The sequence below is a fragment of the Saccopteryx bilineata genome, chromosome 1 (genome assembly GCF_036850765.1).
Source record: "Saccopteryx bilineata isolate mSacBil1 chromosome 1, mSacBil1_pri_phased_curated, whole genome shotgun sequence".
Lineage (NCBI taxonomy): Eukaryota > Metazoa > Chordata > Mammalia > Chiroptera > Emballonuridae > Saccopteryx > Saccopteryx bilineata.
The window spans coordinates 178,716,320-178,743,500 of NC_089490.1; the positions used below are offsets into that span (position 1 = coordinate 178,716,320).

The window sequence follows — 27,181 nt, forward strand, 5'->3', positions numbered from 1 at the left end:
GTTTAGTATGATGTTGGCTGATGGTTTATCATATATGGCCTTTATCATGTTGAGATATTTTCCTTCTATACCCATTTTGTTGAGAGTCTTAAACATAAAATTGTGTTGTATTTTATCAAAAGCCTTTTCTGCATCTATTGATAAGATCATGTGGTTTTTGTTCTTTGTTTTGTTGATATGGTGTATTACGTTAACCGTTTTGCGTATGTTGAACCATCCTTGAGATTCTGGGATGAATCCCACTTGATCATGATGTATTATTTTTTTAATATGTTGTTGTATTCGGTTTGCCAGTATTTTGTTTAGTATTTTAGCATCTGTATTCATTAGAGATATTGGTCTGTAGTTTTCTTTCTTTGTGCCATCCTTGCCAGGTTTTGGTATGAGGGTTATGTTGGCCTCATAAAATGTGTTTGGAAGTATTGCTTCTTCTTCAATTTTTTGGAAGACTTTGAGTAGAATAGGAACCAAGTCTTCTTTGAATGTTTGATAGAATTCATTAGTATGACCGTCTGGGCCTGGGCTTTTATTTTTGGGGAGGTTTTTAATAGTTTTTTCTATTTCTTCCCTGCTGATTGGTCTGTTTAGGCTTTCTGCTTCTTCATGACTCAGTCTAGGAAGGTTGTATTGTTCTAGGAATTTATCCATTTCTTCTAGATTGTTGTATTTGGTGGCATATAATTTTTCATAGTATTCTACAATAATTCTTTGTATATCTATGATGTCTGTGGTGATCTCTCCTCTTTCATTTTGGATTTTATTTATTTGAGTCCTGTGCCTTTTTTCCTTGGTGAGTCTTGCCAAGGGTTTGTCAATTTTGTTGATCTTTTCAAAGAACCAGCTCCTTGTTTTATTGATTTTTTCTATAGTTTTTCTGTTCTCTATTTCATTTATTTCTGCTCTGATTTTTATTATCTCCTTTCTTCGGCTGGTTTTGGGTTGTCTTTGTTCTTCTTTTTCTAGTTCCTTAAGGTGTGAGGTTAAGTGGTTTACTTCGGCTCTCTCTTGTTTGTTCATATAGGCCTGAAGTGATATGAACTTTCCTCTTATTACTGCTTTTGCTGCATCCCATAGATTCTGATATGTCGTATTTTCATTTTCATTTGTCTGTATATATCTTTTAATCTCTGCGCTTATTTCCTCTTTGACCCATTCATTTTTTAAAAGTATGTTGTTTAGTTTCCACATTTTTGTGGGTTTTCCCCCCTCTTTTTTGCAGTTGAATTCTAGTTTCAAGGCTTTATGATCAGAAAATATGCTTGGTACAATTTCAATTTTTCTAAATTTGCTGATATTGTCTTTGTGGCCCAACATATGGTCAATTCTTGAGAATGTTCCATGTACACTAGAGAAAAATGTATACTCTGTCGCTTTGGGATGAAGTGTCCTGTAGATGTCTATCATATCCAGGTGTTCTAGTATTTCGTTTAAGGCCACTATATCTTTATTGATTCTCTGTTTGGATGACCGATCTAGAGCCGTCAGCGGTGTATTGAGGTCTCCAAGTATGATTGTATTTTTGTTAGTTTTTGTTTTAAGGTCAATAAGTAGCTGTCTTATATATTTTGGTGCTCCTTGGTTTGGTGCATATATATTAAGGATTGTTATGTCTTCTTGATTCAACTTCCCCTTAATCATTATGAAATGACCATTTTTGTCTCTGAGTACTTTTTCTGTCTTGTAGTCAGCATTATTAGATATGAGTATTGCTACGCCTGCTTTTTTTTGGGTGTTGTTTGCTTGGAGTATTGTTTTCCAGCCTTTCACTTTGAATTTGTTTTTATCCTTGTTGCTTAGATGTGTTTCTTGTAGGCAGCATATAGTTGGATTTTCTTTTTTAATCCATTCTGCTACTCTGTGTCTTTTTATTGGTAAGTTTAATCCATTTACATTTAGTGTAATTATTGACACTTGTGGGTTCCCTACTGCCATTTTATAAATTGCTTTCTGTTAGTTTTGTATCTAGTTTGATTCTTCTCTTTTGTTTTTCTATCATTTGTTTTTGTTTGTTTGTGTTCCATACTTCTTTCCTCTGTTGCTACCTTTTTTAAGTCAAGTGTTTTTGTGGTGGTTTTTTTAAGGGTGGTTACCATTAAGTAATGAAAAGGGTACCTACCATATTCATTGTAGTACCCTATCTTATAAGTATTTCTGCACTTCATCATCCTTTGCTACTGTTAATCTCCATCCTCTCCCCCCTTTTTTTCCTTTGTTGTCACAGTTTAAGTTTGGTTTTATTGTGTTCTTGGTGGAGCTGTTACTTGTGGTGTTGTTTTCTTTTGTTCTTTGAATCTGGTTGGAAAACCCCCTTTAGTATTTCCTGGAGTGGGGGCTTTCTGCTGATAAATTCTCTCATCTTTTCTGTATTTGTGAATGTTTTTATATCTCCTTCATACTTGAAGGATAGCTTTGATGGGTATAGTATTCTTGGCTGAAAGTTCCTCTCTTTCAGGGCTTTAAATATTGGGGTCCACTCTCTTCTAGCTTGTAGAGTTTCTGCTGAGAAATCTGATGATAATCTAATAGGCCTTCCTTTATATGTTGTACTCTTCTTTTCCCTGGCTGCCTTGAGAATTTTTTCTTTGTCATTGGTTTGTGTCATCTTTATTATGATGTGCCTTGGAGTGGGTTTGTTGGGGTTAAGATAACTTGGTGTTCTGTTTGCTTCTTGAATTTGAGGCTTTAGTTCCTTCCACAGGCTTGGGAAGTTCTCGTCTATTATTTGTTTGAGTATATTCTCCATTCCATTTTCTTTCTCTTCTCCCTCTGATATACCTATTATTCTTATGTTATTCTTTCTGATGGAGTCAGACAATTCCTGTAGGGCTTTCTCATTTTTTATTATTTTTGAGTCTCTTTCTTCTTCTCTCTGTTGTGCCTCAAGTTGTTTGTCTTCTATTTCACTAATCCTATCTTCAATTTGGGCTGTTCTGTTAGCTAAGCTTGTTACCTCGTTTTTCAGCTCGTGAATTGAGTTTTTCATTTCTGTGTGATTTGTTTTTATAGTTTCAATTTCCTTGGTAATATATTCTTTGTGTTCATTGAGTTGTTTTCTGATCTCCCTATATTGCCTTTCTGTGTTTTCTTGTATATCTCTGAGTATTTTTAAGATTTCTATTTTAAATTCTCTGTCATTTAGCTCCAAGGCTTCCAATATGTTAAGTCTTTTCTCCATAGATTTTTCCACATCTATTTGTGTTACCTCTCTTTCTTTTGTATCCATAATATTCGATTTCCTCTTTCTTATCGGCATCTGAGGGTGGTCTTATTGATAGCACTAATTAGAATTAATAAAGAGTAAAAAGAAAAAAAAAAAAGGGTAAAATACCCCACAAAAAAAACAGTAATAATTTATTATTTCCCCCTTTTTTTTCTCTCTTCTCTTTCCCTCCTCTCCCCTCCCCAGGGAAATATCATGCCTATAATGGATGGCCTGATTTGGGGTGAAGAGTTCAAGGGGCAAAAAAAAGGGAGTAGGGACCTACTAAATGCAAAAAAAAAAAAAAAAAAAAAAAAAAGGAAGAAAATCTTAGACAAGCATAAGATGATTTGCTTGTAAGTGATGGTCAACTAAGAGATATAATGAGAGGGACAAGAGGGAATCAGAAAAAAGGACCAAAAAAGAATAATAAAGAAGAAAAAATAAAAATAATAAGTAAAAATCTGTTGTATTAAGTGGAGCGAAGACTAAATACAATGGAGACCTTGGGTTGGGAGGACCCAAAATGCCACAAAAATAAACAAACAAGAGAAAAAAAAAAAAAAACAAAAGCAAAAAAGAGAAAGCCAAAAAAAAGCCTTGAGTCCCAAATTAACTAATTTGTTCGTGATTGAGGATTATATGGGAGGAAAGTAAAATGAGAAAAGAAAAAACGAATAGAAAGGAAAAAATAAAAAGAGAAAAACGAAGGAAGAAATAAAATAGGAGGAGAAAAAAACAAAATAAAGCAAGACAAAACAAACAAACAAACAAAAAACAAAAGAGGAGAGAGTGAGAGTTAAGTGTTTTGGAGTATAACCTTAAAGGAGGGGCCCTGGCCGGTTGGCTCAGCGGTAGAGCGTCAGCCTAGCGTGCGGAGGACCCGGGTTCGATTCCCGGCCAGGGCACATAGGAGAAGCGCCCATTTGCTTCTCCACCCCTCCGCCGCGCTTTCCTCTCTGTCTCTCTCTTCCCCTCCTGCAGCCAAGGCTCCATTGAAGCAAAGATGGCCCGGGCGCTGGGGATGGCTCTGTGGCCTCTGCCTCAGGCGCTAGAGTGGCTCTGGTCGCAATATGGCGACGCCCAGGATGGGCAGAGCATCGCCCCCTGGGGGGCAGAGCACTGCCCCTGGTGGGCGTGCCGGGTGGATCCCGGTCGGGCGCATGCGGGAGTCTGTCTGACTGTCTCTCCCTGTTTCCAGCTTCAGAAAAATGAAGAAAAAAAAAAAAAAAAAAAAAAAAAAAAAAAGGAGGGTGAGGATGAAGAAGAAAAATAAAATGCAACACTCATGGGTAGTGTAGTTCAAGAAAGGGGAAGCATAAGATGGGCAGAGAATAGAAGGACCGAGGTGGAGGAAATAAATGCAAAAAGATAGAAGAAACAAACAACAACAAAAAATTAGTGGATCAAGTTGTAAAGTCTGTGGGTTTTTCTTGATTTTGAGAGGTTAACTTCTTCCTTTTTCTTTTCTCTCCCTCTTCCTAGTCGGTGACTCTGTACCCCAGGCTCTGCTCCTGTGTCACTCTTAGGTAGGGATTTGCAGTTGATGGGATTCTATGGCAATGTCATATAATTGGCTTTAGTCTTGCTGGAAGTAAAGGCTTGTTGGCGTTTGCAGGGTCCAACGATGAGAGAGTTTGCTTTCCTGGATTCTCTCTCCTAGTCCCCCCTTTCTGAATTAGCAGCCTGGTGATCCAGCTATAAGGCTGCAACTGCTTCTGCCTGGGGAGTAAGAGGCTCAAAGAGCTGGGAAATCCCCACTCTATCCCCACTCAGTGCAAGGCTTTGGGAAAGGCTCTGACAGTCAGGGCCTCCAGTGTAATCAGGCTGGGGTGGCAGTCAATTGTTGTCAAGGTGACTGTTCAGCGCCTATCATTTAGTTGGACCTCTCAACCCAGGCTTTCCACACTTTGTAGCCTGTTTTTGCAGGGAAGAAGAGGCACTAGTCTCTGCTTACGACTAGTGTAGTATAGACCTTATTATCTGCCAAGTCCTTCTTGTTAGCGTTTATCCCTGAATATGGAGGCACTATCAATCAGAAGTTGCCCCCGCCCCTTTAGCAACAGGCACTTAAAAAATATCACGCCTCTTGTCTTGGATCGCTGAACTGAGAGAGATCTTATCAATTAGAACCGAGGGTGCGCAGATTTCATGGGTTAAGCTAATTTCAGTGATTGGGTCGCAGCTGTGCTTCCGAAAGTATTTTAGGCTGCCTGCGCGCGCCCCTCCCCCAACGCTTGATTGTTAGCTTGAATGGCTGGGTGAGGTGCCCCACCCACGGAGAGAATCTCCCAAGCCTCTCCCGCTCGCCCCGCCGCTGGCGGCTGGACCGCACCAGGCCCAGGATAATGGAGCCCCCTGGGTGTACGGGCCAGCAGGGCGCCCTGGGCGCGTGGAATGCCCAAGGCAATGGGGCGCTCCAGGCACCGGTGGCCGGCGACCCCCATTCGCAGTGTGCGGGCTGCTGGGAATGTCAGCGGTGCTCAACCGGACCGGGCGGGCGCTCAGCTGCTCGCGGCGGTGGCTCGTGGCGGCCACTCGCGGTGGCGGTTTGCGGCGCGGCGGCTCGCGGGGGCTCGCGGCGGCTCGTGGTGGCGGCTCGCGTCGGCCGCTCGCGGTGGCTCGCGGTTCCCAAGTATATGGGCTGACTCACCGCAGGCGCACTCCCTCGGCTTGAATGAGCGTCGCTGCGGTAGCTTCCTCCACACCCTCGTCTCTCAGATTCAAGTGATAACAGTCTTTTTGCTTTCAGTTTGTGTGGAACTCCGGAATGCTCTGAGGATAAATTTTTCTGTTTCTAGTTGATAAATTTGTTGTGATTTAGGGGAGAGCTGTCGGACGCGCTTCTCACGGCGCCATTTCCGTGACGTCACTGGATTTTCTTTTTTAATCCATTCTTCTACTCTGTGTCTTTTTATTGGTAAGTTTAATCCATTTACATTTAGTGTAATTATTGACAGTTGTGGGTTCCCTATTGCCATTTTATAAATTGCTTTCTGTTAGTTTTGTATCTTGTTTGATTCTTCTCTTTTGTTTTTCTATCATTTGTTTTTTTTGTTTGTATTCCATTCTTCTTTCCTCTGTTGCTACCTTTTTTTTTTTTTCACTTTTCTGAAGCTGGAATCAGGGAGAGACAGTCAGACAGACTCCCGCATGCGCCCTACCGGGATCCACCCGGCACGCCCACCAGGGGCGAAGCTCTGCCCACCAGGGGCGATGCTCTGTCTGCCCATCCTGGGTGTCGCCATGTTGCGACCAGAGCCACTCTAGCGCCTGAGGCAGAGGCCACAGAGCCATCCCCAGCGCCCGGGCCATCTTTGCTCCAATGGAGCCTTGGCTGCGGGAGGGGAAGAGAGAGACAGAGAGGAAAGCGCGGCGGAGGGGTGGAGAAGCAAATGGGCACTTCTCCTGTGTGCCCTGGCCGGGAATCGAACCCGGGTCCTCCGCACGCTAGGCCGACGCTCTACCGCTGAGCCAACCGGCCAGGGCTGTTGCTACCTTTTTTAAGTCAAGTGTTTTTGTGGTGGTTTTTTCAAGGGTGGTTACCATTAAGTAATGAAAAGGGTACCTACCATATTCATTGTAGTACCCTATCTTATGAGTATTTCTGCACTTCATCGTCCTTTGCTACTGTTAATCTCCATCCTCTCCCCCCTTTTTTTCTTTTTTTTTTTGTCACAGTTTAAGTTTGGTTTTATTGTGTTCTTGGTGGAGCTGTTACTTGTGGCTCTGTTTTTTTTTGTTCTTTGTATCTGATTGGAGAACCCCCTTTAGTAATTCCTGGAGTGGTGGCTTTCTGCTGATAAATTCTCTCATCTTTTCTGTATTTGTGAATGTTTTTATATCTCCTTTGTACTTGAAGGATAGCTTTGATGGGTATAGTATTCTTGGCTGAAAGTTCCTCTCTTTCAGGGCTTTAAATATTGGGGTCCACTGTCTTCTAGCTTGTAGAGTTTCTGCTGAGAAATCTGATGATAATCTAATAGGCCTTCCTTTATATGTTGTACTCTTCTTTTCCCTGGCTGCCTTGAGAATTTTTTCTTTGTCATTGGTTTGTGTCATCTTCATTATGATGTGCCTTGGAGTGGGTTTGTTGGGGTTAAGAAAACTCGGTGTTCTGTTTGCTTCTTGAATTTGAGGCTTTAGTTCTTTCCACAGGCTTGGGAAGTTCTCGTCTGTTATTTGTTTGAGTATATTCTCCATTCCATTTTCTTTCTCTTCTCCCTCTGATATACCTATTATTCTTGTTATTCTTTCTGATGGAGTCAGACAATTCCTGTAGGGCTTTCTCATTTTTTATTATTTTTGAGTCTCTTTCTTCTTCTCTCTGTTGTGCCTCAAGTTGCTTGTCTTCTATTTCACTAATCCTATCTTCTATCTGGGCTGTTCTGTTAGCTAAGCTTGTTACCTCGTTTTTCAGCTCATGAATTGAGTTTTTCATTTCTGTGTGATTTGTTTTTATAGTTTCAATTTCCTTGGTAATATATTCTTTGTGTTCGTTGAGTTGTTTTCTGATCTCCCTATATTGCCTTTCTGTGTTTTCTTGTATATCTCTGAGTATTTTTTTTTCTTCATTTTTCTGAAGCTGGAAACAGGGAGCGACAGTCAGACAGACTCCCGCATGCGCCCGACCGGGATCCACCCGGCATGCCCACCAGGGGCGACGCTCTGCCCACCAGGGGGCGATGCTCTGCCCATCCTGGGCGTTGCCATGTTGCGACCAGAGCCACTCTAGCGCCTGAGGCAGAGGCCACAGAGCCATCCCCAGCACCCGGGCCATTTTTGCTCCAGTGGAGCCTTGGCTGCGGCAGGGGAAGAGAGAGACAGAGAGGAAAGCGCGGCGGAGGGGTGGAGAAGCAAATGGGCGCTTCTCCTGTGTGCCCTGGCCGGGAATCGAACCCGGGTCCTCCGCACGCTAGGCCGACGCTCTACCGCTGATCTCTGAGTATTTTTAAGATTTCTATTTTAAATTCTCTGTCATTTAGCTCCAAGGCTTCCAATATGTTAAATCTTTTCTCCATAGATTTTTCCACATCAATTTGTGTTACCTCTCTATCTTTTGTATCCATAATATTCGATTTCCTCTTTCTTATTGGCATCTGAGGGTGGTCTTGTTGATAGCACTAATTAGAATTAATAAAGAGTAAAAAAAAAAAAAAAAAAGGTAAAACACCCCACAAAAAAAAAACCAGTAATAATTTATTATTTCCCCCTTTTTTCTTTCTTCTCTTCCCCTCCTCTCCCCTCCTCAGGGAAATATCGTGATGACCTGTGAATTATATTATGCTAAATGGAACAAAAACTGCCTATATCGGAGGGCCTGATTTGGGGTGAAGAGTTCAAGGGGCAAGAAAAGGGAGTAGGGACCTACTAAATGCAAAAAAAAAAAGGAGAAAATCTTAGACAAGCATAAGATAATTTGCTTGTAAGTGATGGTCAACTAAGAGATATATTGAGAGGGATAAGAGGGAACCAGAAAAAAGGGGAAAAAAAAGAATAATAAAGAAGAAAAAAAATTAGAATAAAAAGTAAAAATCTGTTGTAATAAGTGGAGCGAAGACTAAATACAATGGAGACCTTGGGTTGGGAGGAATGCTAGTGAGTTAAAAAGCAATGTAAAAAGTACCCAAAATGACACAAAAATAAACAAAAAAAACCCCCAAAAAACAAAAGCAAAAAAAAAAAACCCAAAAAAACTTGAGTCCCAAATTAAATAATTTGTTTGTGATTGAGGATTAAATGGGAGGAAAAGTAAAAGGAGAAAAGAAGAAACGAATAGAAAGGAAAAAATAGGAAAAAGAGAAAAACGAAGGAAGAGAAAAAAACAAAATAAAGCAAAACAAAAAAAACAATAGGGGAGAGAGTGAGAGTTAAGTGTTTTGGAGTGTAACCTTAAAGGGGAGTGAGGATAAAGAAAAGAAATAAAATGTAACACTCATGGGTAGTGTAGTTCAAGAAAAGGGAAGCATAAGATGGGCAGAGAATAAATGGACCGAGGTGGAGGAAATAGAAATAATAATAATAAAGGCAATAAGATAGAAGAAACAAACAACAACAATGAAAAATTAGTGGAACAAGTTATAAAGTCTGTGGATTTTTCTTGATTTTGAGAGGTTAACTTCTTCCTTTTTCTTTTCTCTCCCTCTTCCTGGTCAGTGACTCTGTACCCCAGGCTCTGTCCCTGTGTCACACTTAGGTAGGGATTTGCAGTTGATTGGATTCTATGGCAATGTCACATAATTAGCTTTAGTCTTGCTGGTAGTCAAGGCTTGTTGGCATTTGCAGGGTCCAACAATGAGAGAGTTTGCTTTCCTGGAGTCTCTCTCCTAGTCTCCCCTTCCTGAATTAGCAGCCTGGTGATCCAGCTATAAGGCTGCTACTGCTTCTGCCTGGGGAGTAAGAGGCTCAAAGAACTAGGAAATCCCCACTCTATCCCCACTCAGCGCAAGGCTCTGGGAAAGGCTCTGGCAGTCAGGGCCTCTAGCATAATCAGGCGGGGCTGGGAGTCAATTGTTGTCAAGGTGACTGTTCAGCGCCTAGCATTCAGTTGGACCACTCAACCCAGGCTTTCCACACTTTGTAGCCTGTTTTGGCTGGGAAGAAGAGGCACTAGTCACTGCTTGCTACTAGTGTAGTATAGATCTTATCTGCCAAGTCCCTCTTGTTAGTGTTTATTCCTGAATATGGAGGCTCTGTCAATCAGAAGTTGCCCCCACCCCTTTAGCGAGAGGCACTAAAAAATATCACGCCTCTTGTCTTGGATCGCTGAACTGAGAGAGATCTTATCAATTAGAGCCCCGTGGGTGTGCAGATTTCGTGGGTTAAGCTAATTTCAGTGTTTGGATCCGCAGCTGTGCTCCAGAAAGTATTTCAGGCTGCCCGCGCGCCCCTCCCCCAACGCTTGATTGTTAGCTTGAATGGCTGGGTGAGGTGCCCCGCCCACGCAGAGAATCTCCCAAGTAGGAAGACCGCCCTGGCGCCTCTCCCGCTCGCCCCGCCACTGGCGGCTGGGGCGCACCAGGCGCGCGGGATAATGGGGCACCCTAGGTGTGCGGCCCAGTGGGGCGCTCTGGGCTCGTGGGACGCCTAGGGCACGCGCGCGAATGGGGTGCTCCAGACACCGGTGGCTGGGGACTCTCACTCGCAGTGTGCGGGCCGCTGGGGACCCTGGCAGTGCTCGCTCTGTGACCGGACCGCGCGCACCAGCGGCTGCTCTCCGGTCCCAAGTGTGGGCCGACTCACCACAGGCGCACTCCCTCCGCGGCTTGAATGAACGTCCCTGCGGTAGTTAGCTTTCTCCACTCCCTCGTCTCTCAGATTCAATTGATAACTGTCCTTTTGCTTTCAGTTTGTGTGGAACTCCGGAATGCTCCGAGGACAAATTTTTCTGTTTCTAGTTGATAAATTTGTTGAGATTTTGGGGAGATCTGTCGGATGTGCTGCTCATGGCGCCATTTCCCGGATGTCCCAATAAGTTGTTTTTCAATATCCTCACTCATTTCGTCTATTCTTCTGCTAACAGAATTGTTACTGAGTGGCATAGCTTTTACATCTTTGTCATCTTTTTCAAGAACCTTTTAAGAAATGCTGATATTGACGGTTTTATTAAATTCTTTCCTACAGTGTGATTTTCTCCAGTTTTAGCGATGAATAAAGAAATTTGATAACTAGCCTCAAGAACACGATTATTAGTTGAAGTATGAGCAGTAAATAGAGACTTTAATGTTGTTCTTTTTTCAAAAATTTTCCTTAAAATTTTAAAGTAACTCAAATCTGAATTAATATGAGCACTATGTTTTGCCTTCAAATGCGCCTCAAGACGACCTCGTTTCATTGATTCGTTGGTCAAGCATTGCTGGCATAAAAGACAAAAAGGAATCCGCTCATCGTGAACAGCGGGTATGAACCCAAATTTTAAATATTCCTCCGAATATTGACGAGTTTTTTTCTTGCTTGCACCACTCATTTTACTATGGGCTATAATAAAAATAAGATCAATTAAAAACTAATATTAAAATATGTGTTAAAATATATTCAATGTGACATAGAGTAAACGTATACTAAAAATTCATATTTATTTAAATGTATATAACACATTTACTACACTACCACCACAAATCAAAAGGTATCTATATTTTTTCCACTTGACAAAATTTTCTGGAAAGTTATGCTTCTAAAATTAAAATTGTCCTGCATGCACTATTATAACCCCAATAATATTTATAAAATATTATTGCTTTCTAGCCCCGATGCAAGAAGTACTTAATAAAGAGTTTAATATTGATAAAAATAAAATCAAATACTTACCAATTATATCTATACAATATATATATGTATATTTATTAAATCAACGAGCTTTTACAACAGTTTTGACTGACACTTATTTCAAATTAACACCAACTGAATGATGTGAAACACTACAGAAGTTGCGATGGGCCAATTAGGTGAGAATAACTGCGTTGTTTAGCGAGTTTTTAAAACGTCCTGGGTTCCCGCGGCAGACGGCACGCTCCGCAGTGAACCCAGGACGAAGTTTACTTGACAATGCCAATCACCCAGTTGATATTTTGGTCTCGTCAAATGAAATTATACTTAATAATTATTTACCGCAATTATTTAAGAATTGCATTTTTTGTTAAATTTGGCACCGATATCTAGCATTGCATTTAAATGGCCCGGGGCGAAAGAGTTAGTCGTGTTGAGTCCATTTTCAAATTGCCCCCTTAACTATCGAATTGCCCCCCTGTGGGGCGTGGGCCCCACGTTGGGAAACACCGATCTGACCTGTCCGCGATGCCTGTGACACACCCTGCTAGGGCATCAGAATTAGGGTGTGAACGGTGCAGAAGCTATAGAGTGGACTTTACATGATTGCACTCCTGCAGAACGCCTCGTGAACACTCCAGTTAGGGCTCACAGTCCGGTGAGCGGTCAGTGAAGACTGCCAGATGTTCTGTGCTGAAACTGTCGTCTTGACAATGAAACAGAGCATGGTGGTGATTAGTAATTGAACACCTGGGCCTAAAATCTAAGTTTGGACCAGTATGCAACTCCTGGAAAATAGGTGATTAGGAGATCTAATTCTGTAATTGGTTGAAAGGAAGTTTCTTGCAGAGTTTTAAAGGGCTGTTTGTGGGGACTGGAATTGTAAAGTGAATTAGGGTTAGATAGTTGGCTAAGAGGAGCCCCCCACACAGTAGCTTTGGAACAGTTTAGTTCTCAAAATTCCCAAAGAATTCCTCATGGGCACCTGCTTCAGAATCATCTAGGTTCTTGTTAAAAATGAGTTTCCTGTCCACTGAAGCATATTCCCTGCAGGGCAGGATGCCAGAATCCCTGTTTTGGCAAGCTGTCTGAGTGATGTTTAAGTGCACCAGAGTTTAAGTGCCACTGATGTCAACAGTCCTACAAACAATGTAGAATGTTCTGGAATTTTTTTAAGTCCTGGTTGACTGCAATGTTCTGGAATCTGAGGAGAGAGCATTACAGAAGGAACAAGTGTATGAAATAGCTTTTCCAGTCATGAGTGAAATTTTCACTTCTGCAATTTCTTTTGAAAAAGCCATGAAGTGACAAAGTTTTCCAGTTTGCATTGATGTGGAGTTGTGACACCCCATAACACTTCACTTGAGATTTATCACTACAGTAGCATTTTTAAAAAGAAAAGTTGTGCTCCACAATTGGCATATCAGAGATAGACATTTACTTACTTGTTTGTTAAACCGTATACTGTAACAGGCAGAAGCTGAAAAAAGTAAAGTCATGATTATTAACTGGGTTTTTTCGGCCTAATGCAGGTGAATTACATGTTTTAGAAGTGAAGTGATTGTTTGGCTTATTTTCCAGTGATGAGGGAATTTAAACCTGTCATTTCTTTAAGGTTTATAATATTGATAATATCAGGATTATAATGCCTTAAAATGAATAAATTCATCTCCACAGTTTTTCTGATCCCCAGTGACTCTTTCACCATGTGACTATCACTCAGAAAACTAACTTTTTATGTTTCCATTAAGTAAATTGCAGTCTGTTAATTTTGGTTGGCTAATTCATAGCTCAATTTTGAGAAAAACAACAAAGATTCACTAGATTCTAAAGTTTTAAAAAATGTATTTACTCTCTTCTCACTATACTGGTTGCCAATAAAATGATAATTTATTATTACTGACTGTGTATAACTTTTTACCATTTCTAAATTGTGTTTAGAGGAAAGAATTACATGCTGCTTTTGTCAAGTTTCTAAGATTTTTTTCTTTTTGAGATCATAGACTATTTTTATTTGGGAAACCAGTACATATACCAATATATAAACTTACAATTTCAACATATTTTTTATTATTACATATAATAATTGTATAGACTTCATTTTTAACCGAATGCACTTCTCTTCTATAGAGAAGATGTTCCAATTATTGCTACATCACACACAGGTCACCCCAGAGGTTGCGGCTTAAAACATTAATTATTTTATTATTGCTCAGGGTTTTTGGGAATTGCTTAGCTAGGCAGTTGTGGCTCAGGTCTCTCATGTGGTTGATGTCAGATGGTGTTGGGCTGGAGAACTGGGGACCCCGAAGCCGGGGGCCTCCTGGGCATCTCCATCATCATGTCACCTCAGGGCCTCTCCTGTGGTCTCCCTTATGGTTTAATTCGGGCTTCCTCACACCATGGTGACTCCAGAGGTTTGTTTTGTTTGGGGTGGTTTTTAAAATAGAACATGTAAAACATTTGCTGTTAATTGGGCTCATATTTTCTGTAAAATATTGTACCACTAGACAGATTCTCTTTTGACAAAGGGATACATGAGGATTTTTCTGTCTTCTGTAGGGAAATAGTCAAATGTCATCAGTAGCAAAAAAACCCCAAAACATTTTCTGGGGTTGGATTGAGAAGCAACCTGAGTATTTGAGGCATGGGGACAGATTTTGTTAAGTAATGAACCTTAATGAATTACCTTAGATTGTCCCGAAGCAGTACTTTCTCAGAGACCTGCAGTGACTCTCTGCCACTTTAAACACATACTGATTTAATTTAACATATTATTTTAAAATAAAGAAAACAGCTGTTTTTGTAGTTTGCATTGGAGTAGTCAGTTGATGACTGCCTCTTAATTCAAGGACATTATTTTCTTTTTTTTTTTTTTTTTTTTATAATTTTATTTTTTTAATGGGGTGACATCAATAAATCAGGATACATATATTCAAATATAACAAGTCCAGGTTATCTTGTTGTTCAATTATGTTGCATACCCACCACCCAAAGTCAGATTGTCCTCTGTCACCTTCTATCTTGTTTTCTTTGTGCCCCTCCCACCCCCTATCCCTCTCCCATTCCCCCCTCCCCCCCGTAACCACCACACTCTTATCAATGTCTCTTAGTTTCACTATTATGTCCCACCTACGTATGGAATAATACAGTTCCTGTTTTTTTCTGATTTACTTATTTCGCTTCGTATCATGTTATCAAGATCCCACCATTTTGCTGTAAATGTTCCGATGTCATCATTTCTTATGGCTGAGTAGTATTCCATAGTGTATATGTGCCACATCTTCTTTATCCAGTCATCTATTGATGGGCTTTTTGGTTGTTTCCATGTCCTGGCCACTGTGAACAATGCTGCAATAAACATGGGGCTGCATGTGTCTTTACGTATCAATGTTTCTGAGTTTTGGGGATATATACCCAGTAGAGGGATTGCTGGGTCATAAGGTAGTTCTATTTTCAGTTTTTTGAGGAACCACCATACTTCAAGGACATTATTTTCAATAGCAGCTCTTCCATTTTATTTCTAAGAACAATATTCAGTTTTGAAGTTCATTGATCTTTCACACCACTAACTTTCAACCAAAATAATATTGTTGATGGGTTTAATGCCAAAGTCGTTGGAAATTATATCTTTTTTTTGTCTAGAATGAACAAGTATTAAAGGGTTGTAATGTAATATTCTTGTTAACAGTGACCACATAAGACAATCACAGGGGACCAAATTTAAAATAGAACGTAATGAAGTGTGCTAAGACCACACTGTTTTATAGAGATGACAAACTTTCTATTTTTTTACTTTTGGTTTTGGTGGTTCAGAAGGCACTTCAAAGCCTTTCTCTGACTCCGAACAAGGTTTCAGTTTTGGGGGGACTACTACTCGTTTGTCCACTTCGGAAAAAGCAGAATAAAGAATGCACAGAAGAGTGGCCCTGTGAGTATGTTTTAGGGAACTAGAGTATTGCAAGACTGTAAGGAGATTCTTGATATGAGATGGATTTTTAAGTCATTTCTAATATGAAGTTTTTGGTTGTTTTCGACCTTCACAGATACACCGAGGAGTAAAGGGATTTGTCCGAGATCTTCAAGGGAATCCAATTGCCAATGCGACCATCTCAGTGGAAGGAATAGACCACGATATCACATCCGGTGGGTATTCTTTGCCATGACCTGAGACTCTAGGATTATACACAGAAGCTCAATTACTTATTATAATAGTTAAAATTCTTATGCTGTTCTGAGTAAAACAATTAAATTCCTTGTATCTCTTTAGCTTCTCTTTCCCAGCTTTGTTAAAGTTCCTTTGTGGGAGCAGTTCAGGCCAGTACTGAAGACGGCTGCTGCATTTAGGAACTGAGGAACAGCAGAGGGCACCTTTTCCTCAGGCATCTCACCACAGAACTGTGAGGTGGTGCATCCATCAGAGATTTTTTGTTGTTCTTGAGGCAAAAGAAATGAATTCACTAGGGCGAAAAAACCAGTGCCCTCTGATATTTCTCTTTCTGTCTTTTCTTTTTTTTAGCTAGAGACAGAGAGAGAGAGAGGGACAGACAAGGAGGGGCAGACAGGAAGGGAGAGATGAGAAGCATCAGTTCTTCATTGTGGCACCTTAGTTGTTCATTGATTGCTTTCTCATATATCACAAACCTGTGACCCCTTGTTCAAGCCAGTGACCTTGGGCTCAAGCTGGCAAACCCAGGGTCATGTGTATGATCCTGTGCTCAAGCCAGTGACCTCAGAGTTTTGAACCTGGTCCTCAATGTTTCAGGCCAAAGCTCTATCCACTGCGCCACCACCTGGTCAGGTTCTGATCTCTCATAAGAAGAGGTGCTTAGAGTTTGGTCAGAGTAATGGCATCATGAGAGATACTCCTGATCTTTCCCCTTGAAATGTCAACAAATTGAACAACTATAATACAGTGAAGGAACCCCAGCTGGGTTTGAAGGTTTGCCTGAAAGATCTTTGCACCAAATGGACTAAAGATGGGATGGGGTGTAAAGGGGGGCAGAAGATAAAATACACTCACAGTCGACTCTGAGGAAGAGACAAACCCAGTGTGACTGTTTTTTTTTTTTTTAATTTTTTTTTTTGAAGTTGGAAACGAGGAGACAGTCAGACAGATTCCTGCATGCGCCTGACTGGGATCCACTCGGCATGCCCACCAGGGAGCGATGCTCTGCACATCTGGGGCATTGCTCTGTTGCAACCAGAGCCATTCTAGCACCTGAGGCAGAGGCCACAGAGCCATCCTCAGCGCCTGGGCCAACTTTGCTCCAATGGAGCCTTGGCTGCGGGAGGGGAAGAGAGAGACAGAGAGGAAGGAGAGGGGGAGGGGTGGAGAAGCAGATGGGCGCTTCTCCTGTGTGCCCTGGCCAAGAATCAAACCCAGGACTCCTGCACGCCAGGCCGACGCTCTACCACTGAGCCAACTGGCCAGGGCCAAGAGAAGGAGGGGAGGAGCAGGAAGCATCAACTCCCATATGTGCCTTGACCAGGGAAGCCCGGGTTTCAAACTGGCAACCTCAGCATTCTAGGTCGACAATTTATCCACTGTGCCACCAAAGGTCAAGCCACTGAGGTGTTTTTTTTTTTCTCTGCTGGACTACAGGAGGGGGGAAGCTCGGGATTACTGGATTTTTGTCAGAGGATATAGAGAGGGAAACTCAAAGTGACTTGACCTCATTCTTCTGGGAGGAGCGGTGAGATAAAGGGGCAGATAAACCAAAGCGGCCAGAGTGCAGGGTCACAGTCAATGTTCCCATGGTCTGCCTGCAGCCCACACTCGGCAGAGACAGAGAAAGCTAAGGTGCAGTTCCCAGCCTCCCAAATCACACCTCCCTCACCTCATGGTATGGAGAGTGGCAGAGACAAACTCCACAGTTAGCTCTCCAGAACCACTGCCTTCCCTGAAGAACAGAGGTGCTTCACATCTGGTCCCCAGGTCTATTGAGATGTGAGAAGGAGCACCCGGAAGTATGAGATCACCATTGCTACAGCTCTAAAACCAGAAAGCTAAAGCTGTAAGACTGAAGCTGTAAAGCCATCACAACACACCCCACCCACTAAAGTGACTGCGGCCTCGCCTACATCATTGCAACAGCAAAATCTCAGCAGTGGACAGCCCAGGAACTTCACAGAGCTAAAACCTGTAATACAGCAACACCTGCTGGAAGAAACCTCTCAAAACCAAAATTATTTTTTCTTTTTTCTCCTTTTTATTGTATTTTTAAAATTTTTATATTTTCATTAATTTTTCTTTAATTTTCTCTAATATTTAAATTTTTATCTTTTGTGGGCATTTTTAAATTTTTGTTTTCAATCATTTTTCCTGTGGTTTTTCTTCTTGTAATAATTTTTAAAATTTTTATTTTTTTTTAATTTTGAATTTTTTTAGTTTTTTTTTTGTTAGGGTTCTTAATGATACCACTCTCAAATGCCATCAAGTAAGAAGAAATTGAATACAATGGCTACACAAGACAGAGACATAGTTCAGAAAGAAAATAAAAAAATCTCAGAAAAAAAACTCAGTCATATGGAAACCTTGGAGTTAAGTGATAGAGAATTCAGAATTGAAGTTCTGAAAATAGACAGATGCAAGAAGACACCAATAGACAACTTAATGGTTTCAGAAAACAAATTAAGGAACAAAACCAATACCTTACCAAGGAGATTGAAACTTTAAAAACAGACATGAAGAACTCAATACATGAATTGAAGACTGAAGTAGGGAGATAAGCTAATAAAACAAGCCAGATTGAGGAAAGAATCAGTGATATCAAAGATAGGCAACTAGAAATGCTATGGAGAGAAGAGGAGAGAGACTCACAAATTTAAAAAAAATGAGAGAGCTCTACAAGAATTGTCTGACTCCATCAGAAAGAACAGTATAAGAGTAATGGGTATATCAAAAGAAGAAGAGAGGGACAAGGGAATGGAGAGCCTATTCAGACCAATAATTGATGAGAATTTCCCAAGCCTATGGAAAGACTTAGAACCTTGAATCCAAGAAGCAAACAGAACATTAGGTTACCACAACCCAAACAGACCTACTCCAAGGCACATCATTATAAAATTGTCAAAAATCAATGACAAAAAAGAATCGTCAAGGCAGCTTGTGAGAAGAAGAACATAGCATATAAAGGAAAGCCCATTAGGTTATCATCAGACTGCTCAATAGAAACCCTACAAGTCAGAAGAGAGTGGACCCAAACATTCAAAGTACTGAAAGAGAGGAATTACCAGCCAAGATGGAATTATCCATCAAAGCTATCCTTCAAATATGAAGGAGAGATAAAAACTTTTATGGATATACAAAAGCTGAGGGAATTCATCACCAGAAAAACTCCACTACAGGAAATACTCAAGGGAGTTATTTGACCAGATACAAAGAACAAAAATCAAAACTACAAGTAAAAGATCCAACAACATCACAATAAAAACAAGGATAATCTGTGACGACAATAACATAAAAGGGGAGAGGATAAAGATCTATAGTAGCAAAGGAGGATGGAGTGCAGAAGCACTCATAAGACAAAGGACTCTTGTACATATGAACATTTTTCTCTTAACAACCTAATGGTAACCACCCACGAAAAAGCCACTACAGAAATACACAGTTTAAAAAAAGAAGAAACAGGAACGAAGTATGGGATACGACCAAGCAAAAACAACTGACAGAAACAGAAAAGAGAAGAACCAAACAAGACATAGAGCTACCAGAAAAGAAAACATAATATGGCTATAGGAAATCCTCAATTGTCAATAATTACCCTAATTGTAAATGGACTGAACTAACCAATAAAGAGGCACAGAGTAGCAGATTGGATAAAAAAGCAAAACTCAACCATATGCTGTCTTCAAGAGACACATCTAAGTTTCAAGGATAAAAGTAGATTTAAAATGAAAGGTTGGAAAATGAATCTCCAAGCAAATAATATTCAAAGAAAAGCAGGTGTAGCCATACTTACATCTGACAATGCTGACTTCAAGACAACAAAGGTAACCAAAGACACAGATGGACATTTCATAATTATAAAGGAGACATTGTATCAAGAAGACATAACACTTTTTAATATATATGCACTGAACCAGGGAGCACTAAAATATTTAAGATACTCATTAACTGATCAAATAAAAGAAGCAGACAAAAACACAATCATACTTGGAGATTTCAACACACTATTGATGGCTTTAGATAGATCATCCAAACAGAAAATCAATAAAGAAATATAAGCCTTAAATGACACACTGGACCCAATGGACATAATAGACATTTCACCCCAAAACATCAGATTATACATTCTGCTCTGCATGCATGGAACATTCTCAAGGATAGACCATATGTTGGGCCACAAAACTAACATCAATAAATTCAGGAAGATTGATATTGTACCAAGCGTATTTTCTGACCATAAGGCTTTGAAATTAGAATTCAATTGTAGAAAGGAAGTAGAGAAACTCACAAAAATGTGGAAATTAAACAACATTCTTCTAAAAATGACTGGACCAAAGATGAAATAAAAGCAGAGAACAAAAGATATATACAAACAAATGAAAATGACAACACGACATATCAAAATTTGTAGGATGCAGCGAAAGCAGTAATAAGAGGAAGTTTATATCCTTACAGGCTTATATCAAGAAACAAGAGAGATCCCAAGTAAACAGCCTAATATCACATCTTAAGGAACTAGAAAAAGAAGAACAAAGGTTACCCAAAGTCAGCAGAAGAAAGGCGGTACTAAAAATTAGAGCAAAACTAAGTGAAATAGAGAACAAAAAAACTATAGAAAAAATTAATACAACAAAGAGCTAGTTCTTTGAAAAGATCAATAAAATCGACAAACCACTGGCTAGACCTACTAAGGAAAAAAGGGGAAGGACCCATTTAAATACAATCTGAAATGAAAGGGGAGAAATTATCACAGACATCATAGATATACAAAGCATCATAGTAGAATATTTGAAAGACTATAGGCGACCAAATTCAACAACCTAGAAGAAATGGATAAATTCCTAGAACTATACAATCTTCCTAGATTGAGTCACGAAGGAGGAAATCCTAAATAGATCTATAAGCAGGGAGGAAATAGAAACAACTACCTCTCCAAAACCAAAGTTCAGGACCAGAAGGCTGCACTAGTGAATTCTACCAAACATTCAAAGAAGGTTTGGTGCCTCTCCTTCTCAAAGTCTTCCAAAAAATAGAAGAAGAAGCAATACTCCCTGATATATTTTATGAGGCCAATATAACCCTCATACCAAAATCAGGCAAGGACAACACAACCTGATGAAACAGGTGAGTTTTATCAAATTTAATTAACATCTGCTTTAAAAATGGGAGTAAAAGAAGTGGAACTGAGGTATAATGGCTATTCCTTTGCTGGCATGACTATGCATTTCCAATATGTGCCTTGTGATTTGATATTTTGTATTCCTACAGCAAAAGATGGTGATTACTGGAGACTGCTTGTACCTGGAAACTATAAACTTACAGCGTCAGCTCCAGGCTACCTGGCGATAACAAAGAAGGTGGCGGTTCCTCATAATCCTGCTGTTGCCGTAAGTAATATTAATGGCTAAGATTTATTAAGCACTTCTGTGTGTCAGGCAATAGTTAAGTGACTTTTATTTAGTCTTCACAATAACAGTATGAGGTAGATACTATTAGTATCCCCATTTAACAGATGAGAAAACTGAGTTCTAGCAAAGGGCTAGAACTTGACCAAGGGCTTACTGGTTGATTTAATACCACTCATTGTGAAACTCTGTTATTGTTTCTTAGTTTTTGATGAGATCCATAAGAAAATGAAATAGGCCCTGGCTGGCTAGCTCAGCAGTAGAGCATCAGCCGGGTGTGTGGAAGTCCTGGGTTTGATTTCCGGCCTGGGCACACAGGAGAAGCACCCATCTGTTTCTCCACCCCTCCCCCTCTCCTTCCTCTCTGTCTCTCTCTTCCCCTCCCACAGCCAAGGCTCCATTGGAGCAAAGTTGGCCTGGGTGCTTAGGATGGCTCTATGGCCTCTGCCTCAGGTGCTAGAATGGCTCCAGTTGCAACAGAGAAAGGCCCCAGATGGGCAGAGCATCAACCCCAGGAGGCATGCCAGGTGGATCCCGGTCGGGCATATGCGGAAGTCTTTCTCTCTGCCTTCTCGCTTCTCATTTCAGAAAAAAATAAAAATAAAAATAAATAAAAGAAAATCATGTAAAACCTAGTAACATTAAACTTTTTTTTTTTGTCACAGTGATTTCAATCCAAATGAGATTCTGTTCCATTAATCTTTTTATCTTTAGTACCTACTATAGTACAATACTCAGTAAGTATTCAAAAAACTAAATTATGCCTCCAAGATAATTTTAGGCATTAACTAAACATTTATTATAAGTATATACTATGAGCAAAACTCTCTACTATTAAAAAGCTATATTAAATTACATTTATCATTTACCATATAAAAATAACATTTATTTTGCTAAGATGGTATGGTGATTAGATCAGAACTTCTCTTAGCACAGGGTTTTACTACTATCTTTGTATTACATTACCAAAACCATGTAATGGCTTACAGGATTTCCAGTCAAAAGGCTTGCTTGAAAAGAACTTATTTATTATTTTTTTTAAATTTTTTTAAAAAATTTTTTGTACTTTTCTGAAGTTGGAAATGGGGAGAGACAGACAGACTCCCGCATGCGCCTGACCGAGATCCACCCGGCACGCCCAACAGGGGCGACGCTTTGCCCACCAGGGGGCGATGCTCTGCCCCTCCAGGGCGTCGCTCTGCCGCGACCAGAGCCACTCTAGCACCTGGGGCAGAGGCCAAGGAGCCATTCCCAGTGCCCGGGCCATCTTTGCTCCAATGGAGCCTTGGCTGCGGGAGGGGAAGAGAGAGACAGAGAGTAAGGAGGGGATGGGGGTGGAGAAGCAAATGGGCGCTTCTCCTATGTGCCCTGGCCGGGAATTGAACCCGGGTCCCCCGCACGCCAGGCCGATGCTCTACCGCTGAGCCAACCGGCCAGGGCCTTTTTAAAAATTTTTTTATTTTATTTTATTTTTTTATATTTATTTATTTATTTTTAATGGGGTGACATCAGTAAATCAAGATACATATATTCAAAGATAACATGTCCAGGTTATCTTGTTGTTCGATTATGTTGCATACCCATCACCCAAAGTCAGATTGTCCTCTGTCACCTTCTATCTAGTTCTCTTTGTGCCCCTCCCCCTCCCCCTTCCCTCTCTCTCTCCCCCCTCCCCCCATAACCACCACACTCTTATCAATGTCTCTTGGTCTCACTTTTATGTCCCATCTACATATGGAATAATGCAGTTCCTGGTTTTTTCTGATTTACTTATTTCACTTCGTATAATGTTGTCAAGATCCCACCATTTTGCTATAAATGATCCGATGTCATCATTTCTTATGGCTGAGTAGTATTCCATAGTGTATATGTGCCACATCTTCTTTATCCAGTCATCTATTGATGGGCTTTTTGGTTGTAAGAACTTATTTTACTTCTGTTTATGCACCCAAAGTTTGGATTTCAGTTGTTGGGTTTTGCAAACAAAATATCTTGAGTTTTTAACTAGTGCTTTGGTTTTGATGGTGTGAATATGTATTAAAATCAGGAGGGAAATTTGGGCAAATGAAATCTGGAAAAAAGAAGCTCCAGAAACAGGTTGTGAAAGTTTCAACTATTTCAATCCTTAGCCTTTCTAGTATGTGTTACTTCAAGGAGTAAGCGAGTGTCATCACATTCCTAAATAACCAGGGGCTTAAGTGGCCAAATCAAGGAACTCAGTTCCATCTGCAATAGGGCACAGATAGCTAGAGCGCCCCAGGAGGGCTGGGGCTGAGGCCTGCATATTTCGAATACCCTTTAGGTCGGCGGTTCTCAACCTGTGGGTCTCGACCCCGGCGGGGGTCGAACGACCAAAAACACAAGGGTCGCCTAATATGTATTTCCGATGGCTTTAGGCGACCCCTGTGTTTTGGTCGTTTGACCCCCGCCGGGGTCGCGACCCACAGGTTGAGAACCGCTGCTTTAGGTAGAGGTGTATGGATTCTCCCTGGACCTGATGAAGATGCCTAGTTCCCGGGAGAGCTCAGTGCCTGGGCCATTGGTGGTGGTTTGGAGACATAAGTGCTTCTGTCAGTTTCTTTAGCAGATTCAAGATTCCAGAAAGCAGAACTTTGTGGTTTGGGATTCCAGGACAGTGAACTGCACAGTCCCCTAGCTATTAGGAGGAAATTCAAGGTTGACAGGTGAAGCTCACTGAATATTCAAGAGCAGAAAATTAATTATATGTTATATCTTTTTCCTGGTAGGAAAGACTGCCTTTATGTAATCTGCCTTTAAATAACCTGCTTTTTAATAACCCTACAAAGCTATTAGATCAAAACACATTTCAAACATAATGGCTTTTGATTGTTTTTCCCCCTGAAAGTATCTTTTATCATGAGAGAGTTTTTTGGATATCCTTTAATTCAAATGTCTAGAGTGAGCTTATCCTAAAAGCTCTGGAATTATTCTTATATATTTTTTAATTTAAGCTTTTCAAAGTACAATGCACTTTGGTAACAATATATTCCTGATTTTCTTTGTTAGGTTGATTTTGAACTGGAGTCATTTTCTGAAAGGAAAGAAGAGGAAAAGGAAGAATTGATGGAATGGTGGAAAATGATGTCAGAAACTTTAAATTTTTAAAAAGGCTCTAATTAGCTGCTTTTATTCTCTCTAATGTAGTCTGATGTAATGTGGCCATTTTCTTTTAGATTTTGTGGTTAATATTTAACATTGACTTATTTTTTAATCATTTAAATATTAATAGACATTACTTAAAATAGACTCTTAGATAACAATACAATAACTTGGTCTATTTCTTATATAACTTTCATTTTCCTACAAACATTATACGAAGGATTGTAGAAAAGATTTAAATGATCAGCACATTTTAGACATAAATGCAATATTCCGTGTGTTATTTACAATGCAGAACTCTTTGAGTCAATCTAGCTTTTAAAAATTAATGAAGTCCTTTTAATGTAATTGGTGACAATGTCATGTAATGAATGCCATTGAAAAGGTCAACAGCTACAGTATGAAGTTGTGAACACAATACTGAAAGACCTACATAGTTCAGTTTAAATTGTTATTTGTCTCTTGTGCTGACTAGCTATATAAGCATGATCTTGTTAATGCATTTTTTGATGGGAAGAAAATGTGTTTAGCAAGAGGTTTTATGAAGGGAGTGGAAATTGACTTCTTGCTTGTACATTCAGGGGCTATGCTGCTATATTATTCAGCCTGTTAACACTATTGCAACGTTTAGGATTTTCTCTTGGTTGTAGATTGGCCCAAAACTGTATTCTAAATGAATAAAAGTAAAAAAAAAATATATTGCCATGTTCTGTATTTTAATTCTCTTATGATTTTTGTCTAGAGATTTGGTCTTGTGATAAAAATAAAAAGCATTTCCTTGGTAGTGGTCTTTTATTTGTTCATCCTCTACATTTGTAAATTTATTAACTGGCTGCTCTGTGCCAGGCATCGCACAAACTCTGTGTGCACTAGTGCGGTGGAGGTACTGATTCCTGGAGACTTATGGGTCAGCTGTGGACAGAGACTATAAATATACACACAGGTGAATATGTAATTATGAACGTGATGAATAAAATCAGATCTATAATGGGGGCAGGTGTGAGCAGAGCAGAGTGACCGAGTATAGGGTTGTTGTTTGTGCATGTGTATGCATACGTGTGTGTGTGTGTGTGTGTGTGTGTATGGTTGATGGATGTTTCAGGTACAGAATATTTTAAAAAATAGTGTTAACTGTTGTAATAATATATAACAGCTTAAGCACAGTACAGTGTTTTTCTTTCTCAGGTGCCTGTACTAGGCAGAAGACGGGTGAGAGGGCTTTGCTCTGCACAGTCAGTGCTGGGACCCATTCCAACAGAAGGTCAACAAACTTCTACATGTGGCCATCAAAGTTGCATGGTGGTCATCTGCCCTGCAGATAATAGGAAAGAACATGGAGGAGCATGGCCCCTCCCCTTAGGGGCCAGATTGGGAAGTGGTACCTTTGCTGCTCACATCACATTGCCTAGAATTGTATTCTCTGGGCACAATAGCTGCAGTGGAGTCTGGGAAATGTAGTCCAGCAGCAAACCAAGGTGAGGGAGGAAAATGTGGTCTTTGGTGAGCATCTCACAGTCTCTGCCAAGTAGAAGGAACAGCAGGTGCAAAGGCACTGGGTTGGAAAAACACATGGCTTACTGGAGGACTAAGAGAAGGGCAGAATGACTGAAGCAGAGAGATGTGGGAGGTGAGGCGTAAAGGCCGAGAAAGTGGACAGGAACAAAATTATACAAGACCTTGTGGACCAGAATTGAGAACTGAGGATTATTTTTAGTAAAAGGTGAAAGATTTATGCGATCTGAAGAGAAACCAGAGTATTGGATTTTGTTTTTAGAATCACTGAATATTGAAGGTTGTTCTGGCTGCTGCATAGGAAGCAGAAGCAGGAGTAGACTAGTGATGAAGCTATAGTAGGGGTCCTGAAGAGCAGTGACTTGGACCAGCTGGTGGCCACAGAGATGAGAAGACATGAGTGGGTTTGGGATGTACTTCAGAGGTAGACCTGGCAGACCTGGGTGAGATAGCACGAGGGTGAAGAGGGAGAGGCGGGTGTCAGAGATGACATCACATTTCTAACTCAAGCAGATGGGTACCTGGCATGTAGCATACTGAAGAAGCAGCAGATTGGAAAAGGCGAGAAGAAAGAAACATGCAACATAGGAAATGTTAAGCTTGAGGTGCCTTCGCTTATGGGAGACACACATGGAGGTGTTGGGTGTATGGTTGGATTTGCTATGTGGGAAGCTCTAAAAGAGGCCTGGGGTTGGAAACAGAGATTTGGCTGTGATTGCCATATAAAGCAGGTGACTGTATTAATCATTATCCACACCGAGGCAGCTCAGAATGATAAGGGCACAAATCATTTTGCTGGCATGCCGGGTATAATCCACAACAATGGGGCAAGCTTGGAGTAGTGTCACCTACGTAGAGATGATATTTAAAGTTGTGGGAATATATGCAATCCCCTAGGAGCTGACCATAGAGTTAGAAGAAATGTAGGATCAGGACTGAGCTCTGGGGAACGTCAGAACTTTGCTCCTTGTGGTTAGTATAAAACAGGATAAGCTAGACTATGCTGTAGTAAGAAGCAAGCCTACATCTCAGTGGTTTAATTTAACAGTAATCAATTTTTCATGAAAAGTCTGTAGGTCCATGTAACTTTCCAGGAAATTTTTCCTCCATGCCCAAGAGCTCAGAATGAGTCAGCCTTGTGGCTCTGCTGTGTCAACATAAGGTTTCTTCAGTCTCTTGTCTTGGTCGCAGGGAAAGATACCTGGAGTCACTTCTACCCACAGCTCCTTGGCCAGAGCTAGGCACACAGCTTTGTTTGGGCACAATGTTTGGTGAGCAACACTGTCACCACCATAGTTTTCCCTTCTGGTCTCCAACATAAGTTTGTTTATTTATTTTCAAATAGAGGTTTCACTTAACTCTTTCACGGGGGAGGCAACTTAAAACCACATGAAATTAAGGCTTTGAGCTTCATGTTAGGGATTTTAAAAGATCCCACAATAGCCTTTATATGAGGTCTGCATATGGCCACTCTTGCTCCAGAGACCTATGAACTAAAGATAGGTCTGC

General features: G+C 40.5%; 1 protein-coding gene across 1 annotated transcript in view; it reads left to right on the top strand.

Moving 5' to 3' along the window:
• The window catches only part of CPE (carboxypeptidase E), a 132,247-nt gene extending 107,303 nt beyond the window's left edge, over nt 1-24,944 (top strand). The window contains exons 7-9 of the mRNA XM_066280256.1: nt 15,511-15,610; nt 20,904-21,022; nt 24,068-24,944. Of these exons, the coding sequence (XP_066136353.1) occupies nt 15,511-15,610; nt 20,904-21,022; nt 24,068-24,166 (318 nt within the window). The 3' untranslated portion in view covers nt 24,167-24,944. The remainder of the gene's footprint in view (nt 1-15,510; nt 15,611-20,903; nt 21,023-24,067) is intronic.
• The last annotated feature ends 2,237 nt before the right edge of the window (nt 24,945-27,181 follow it).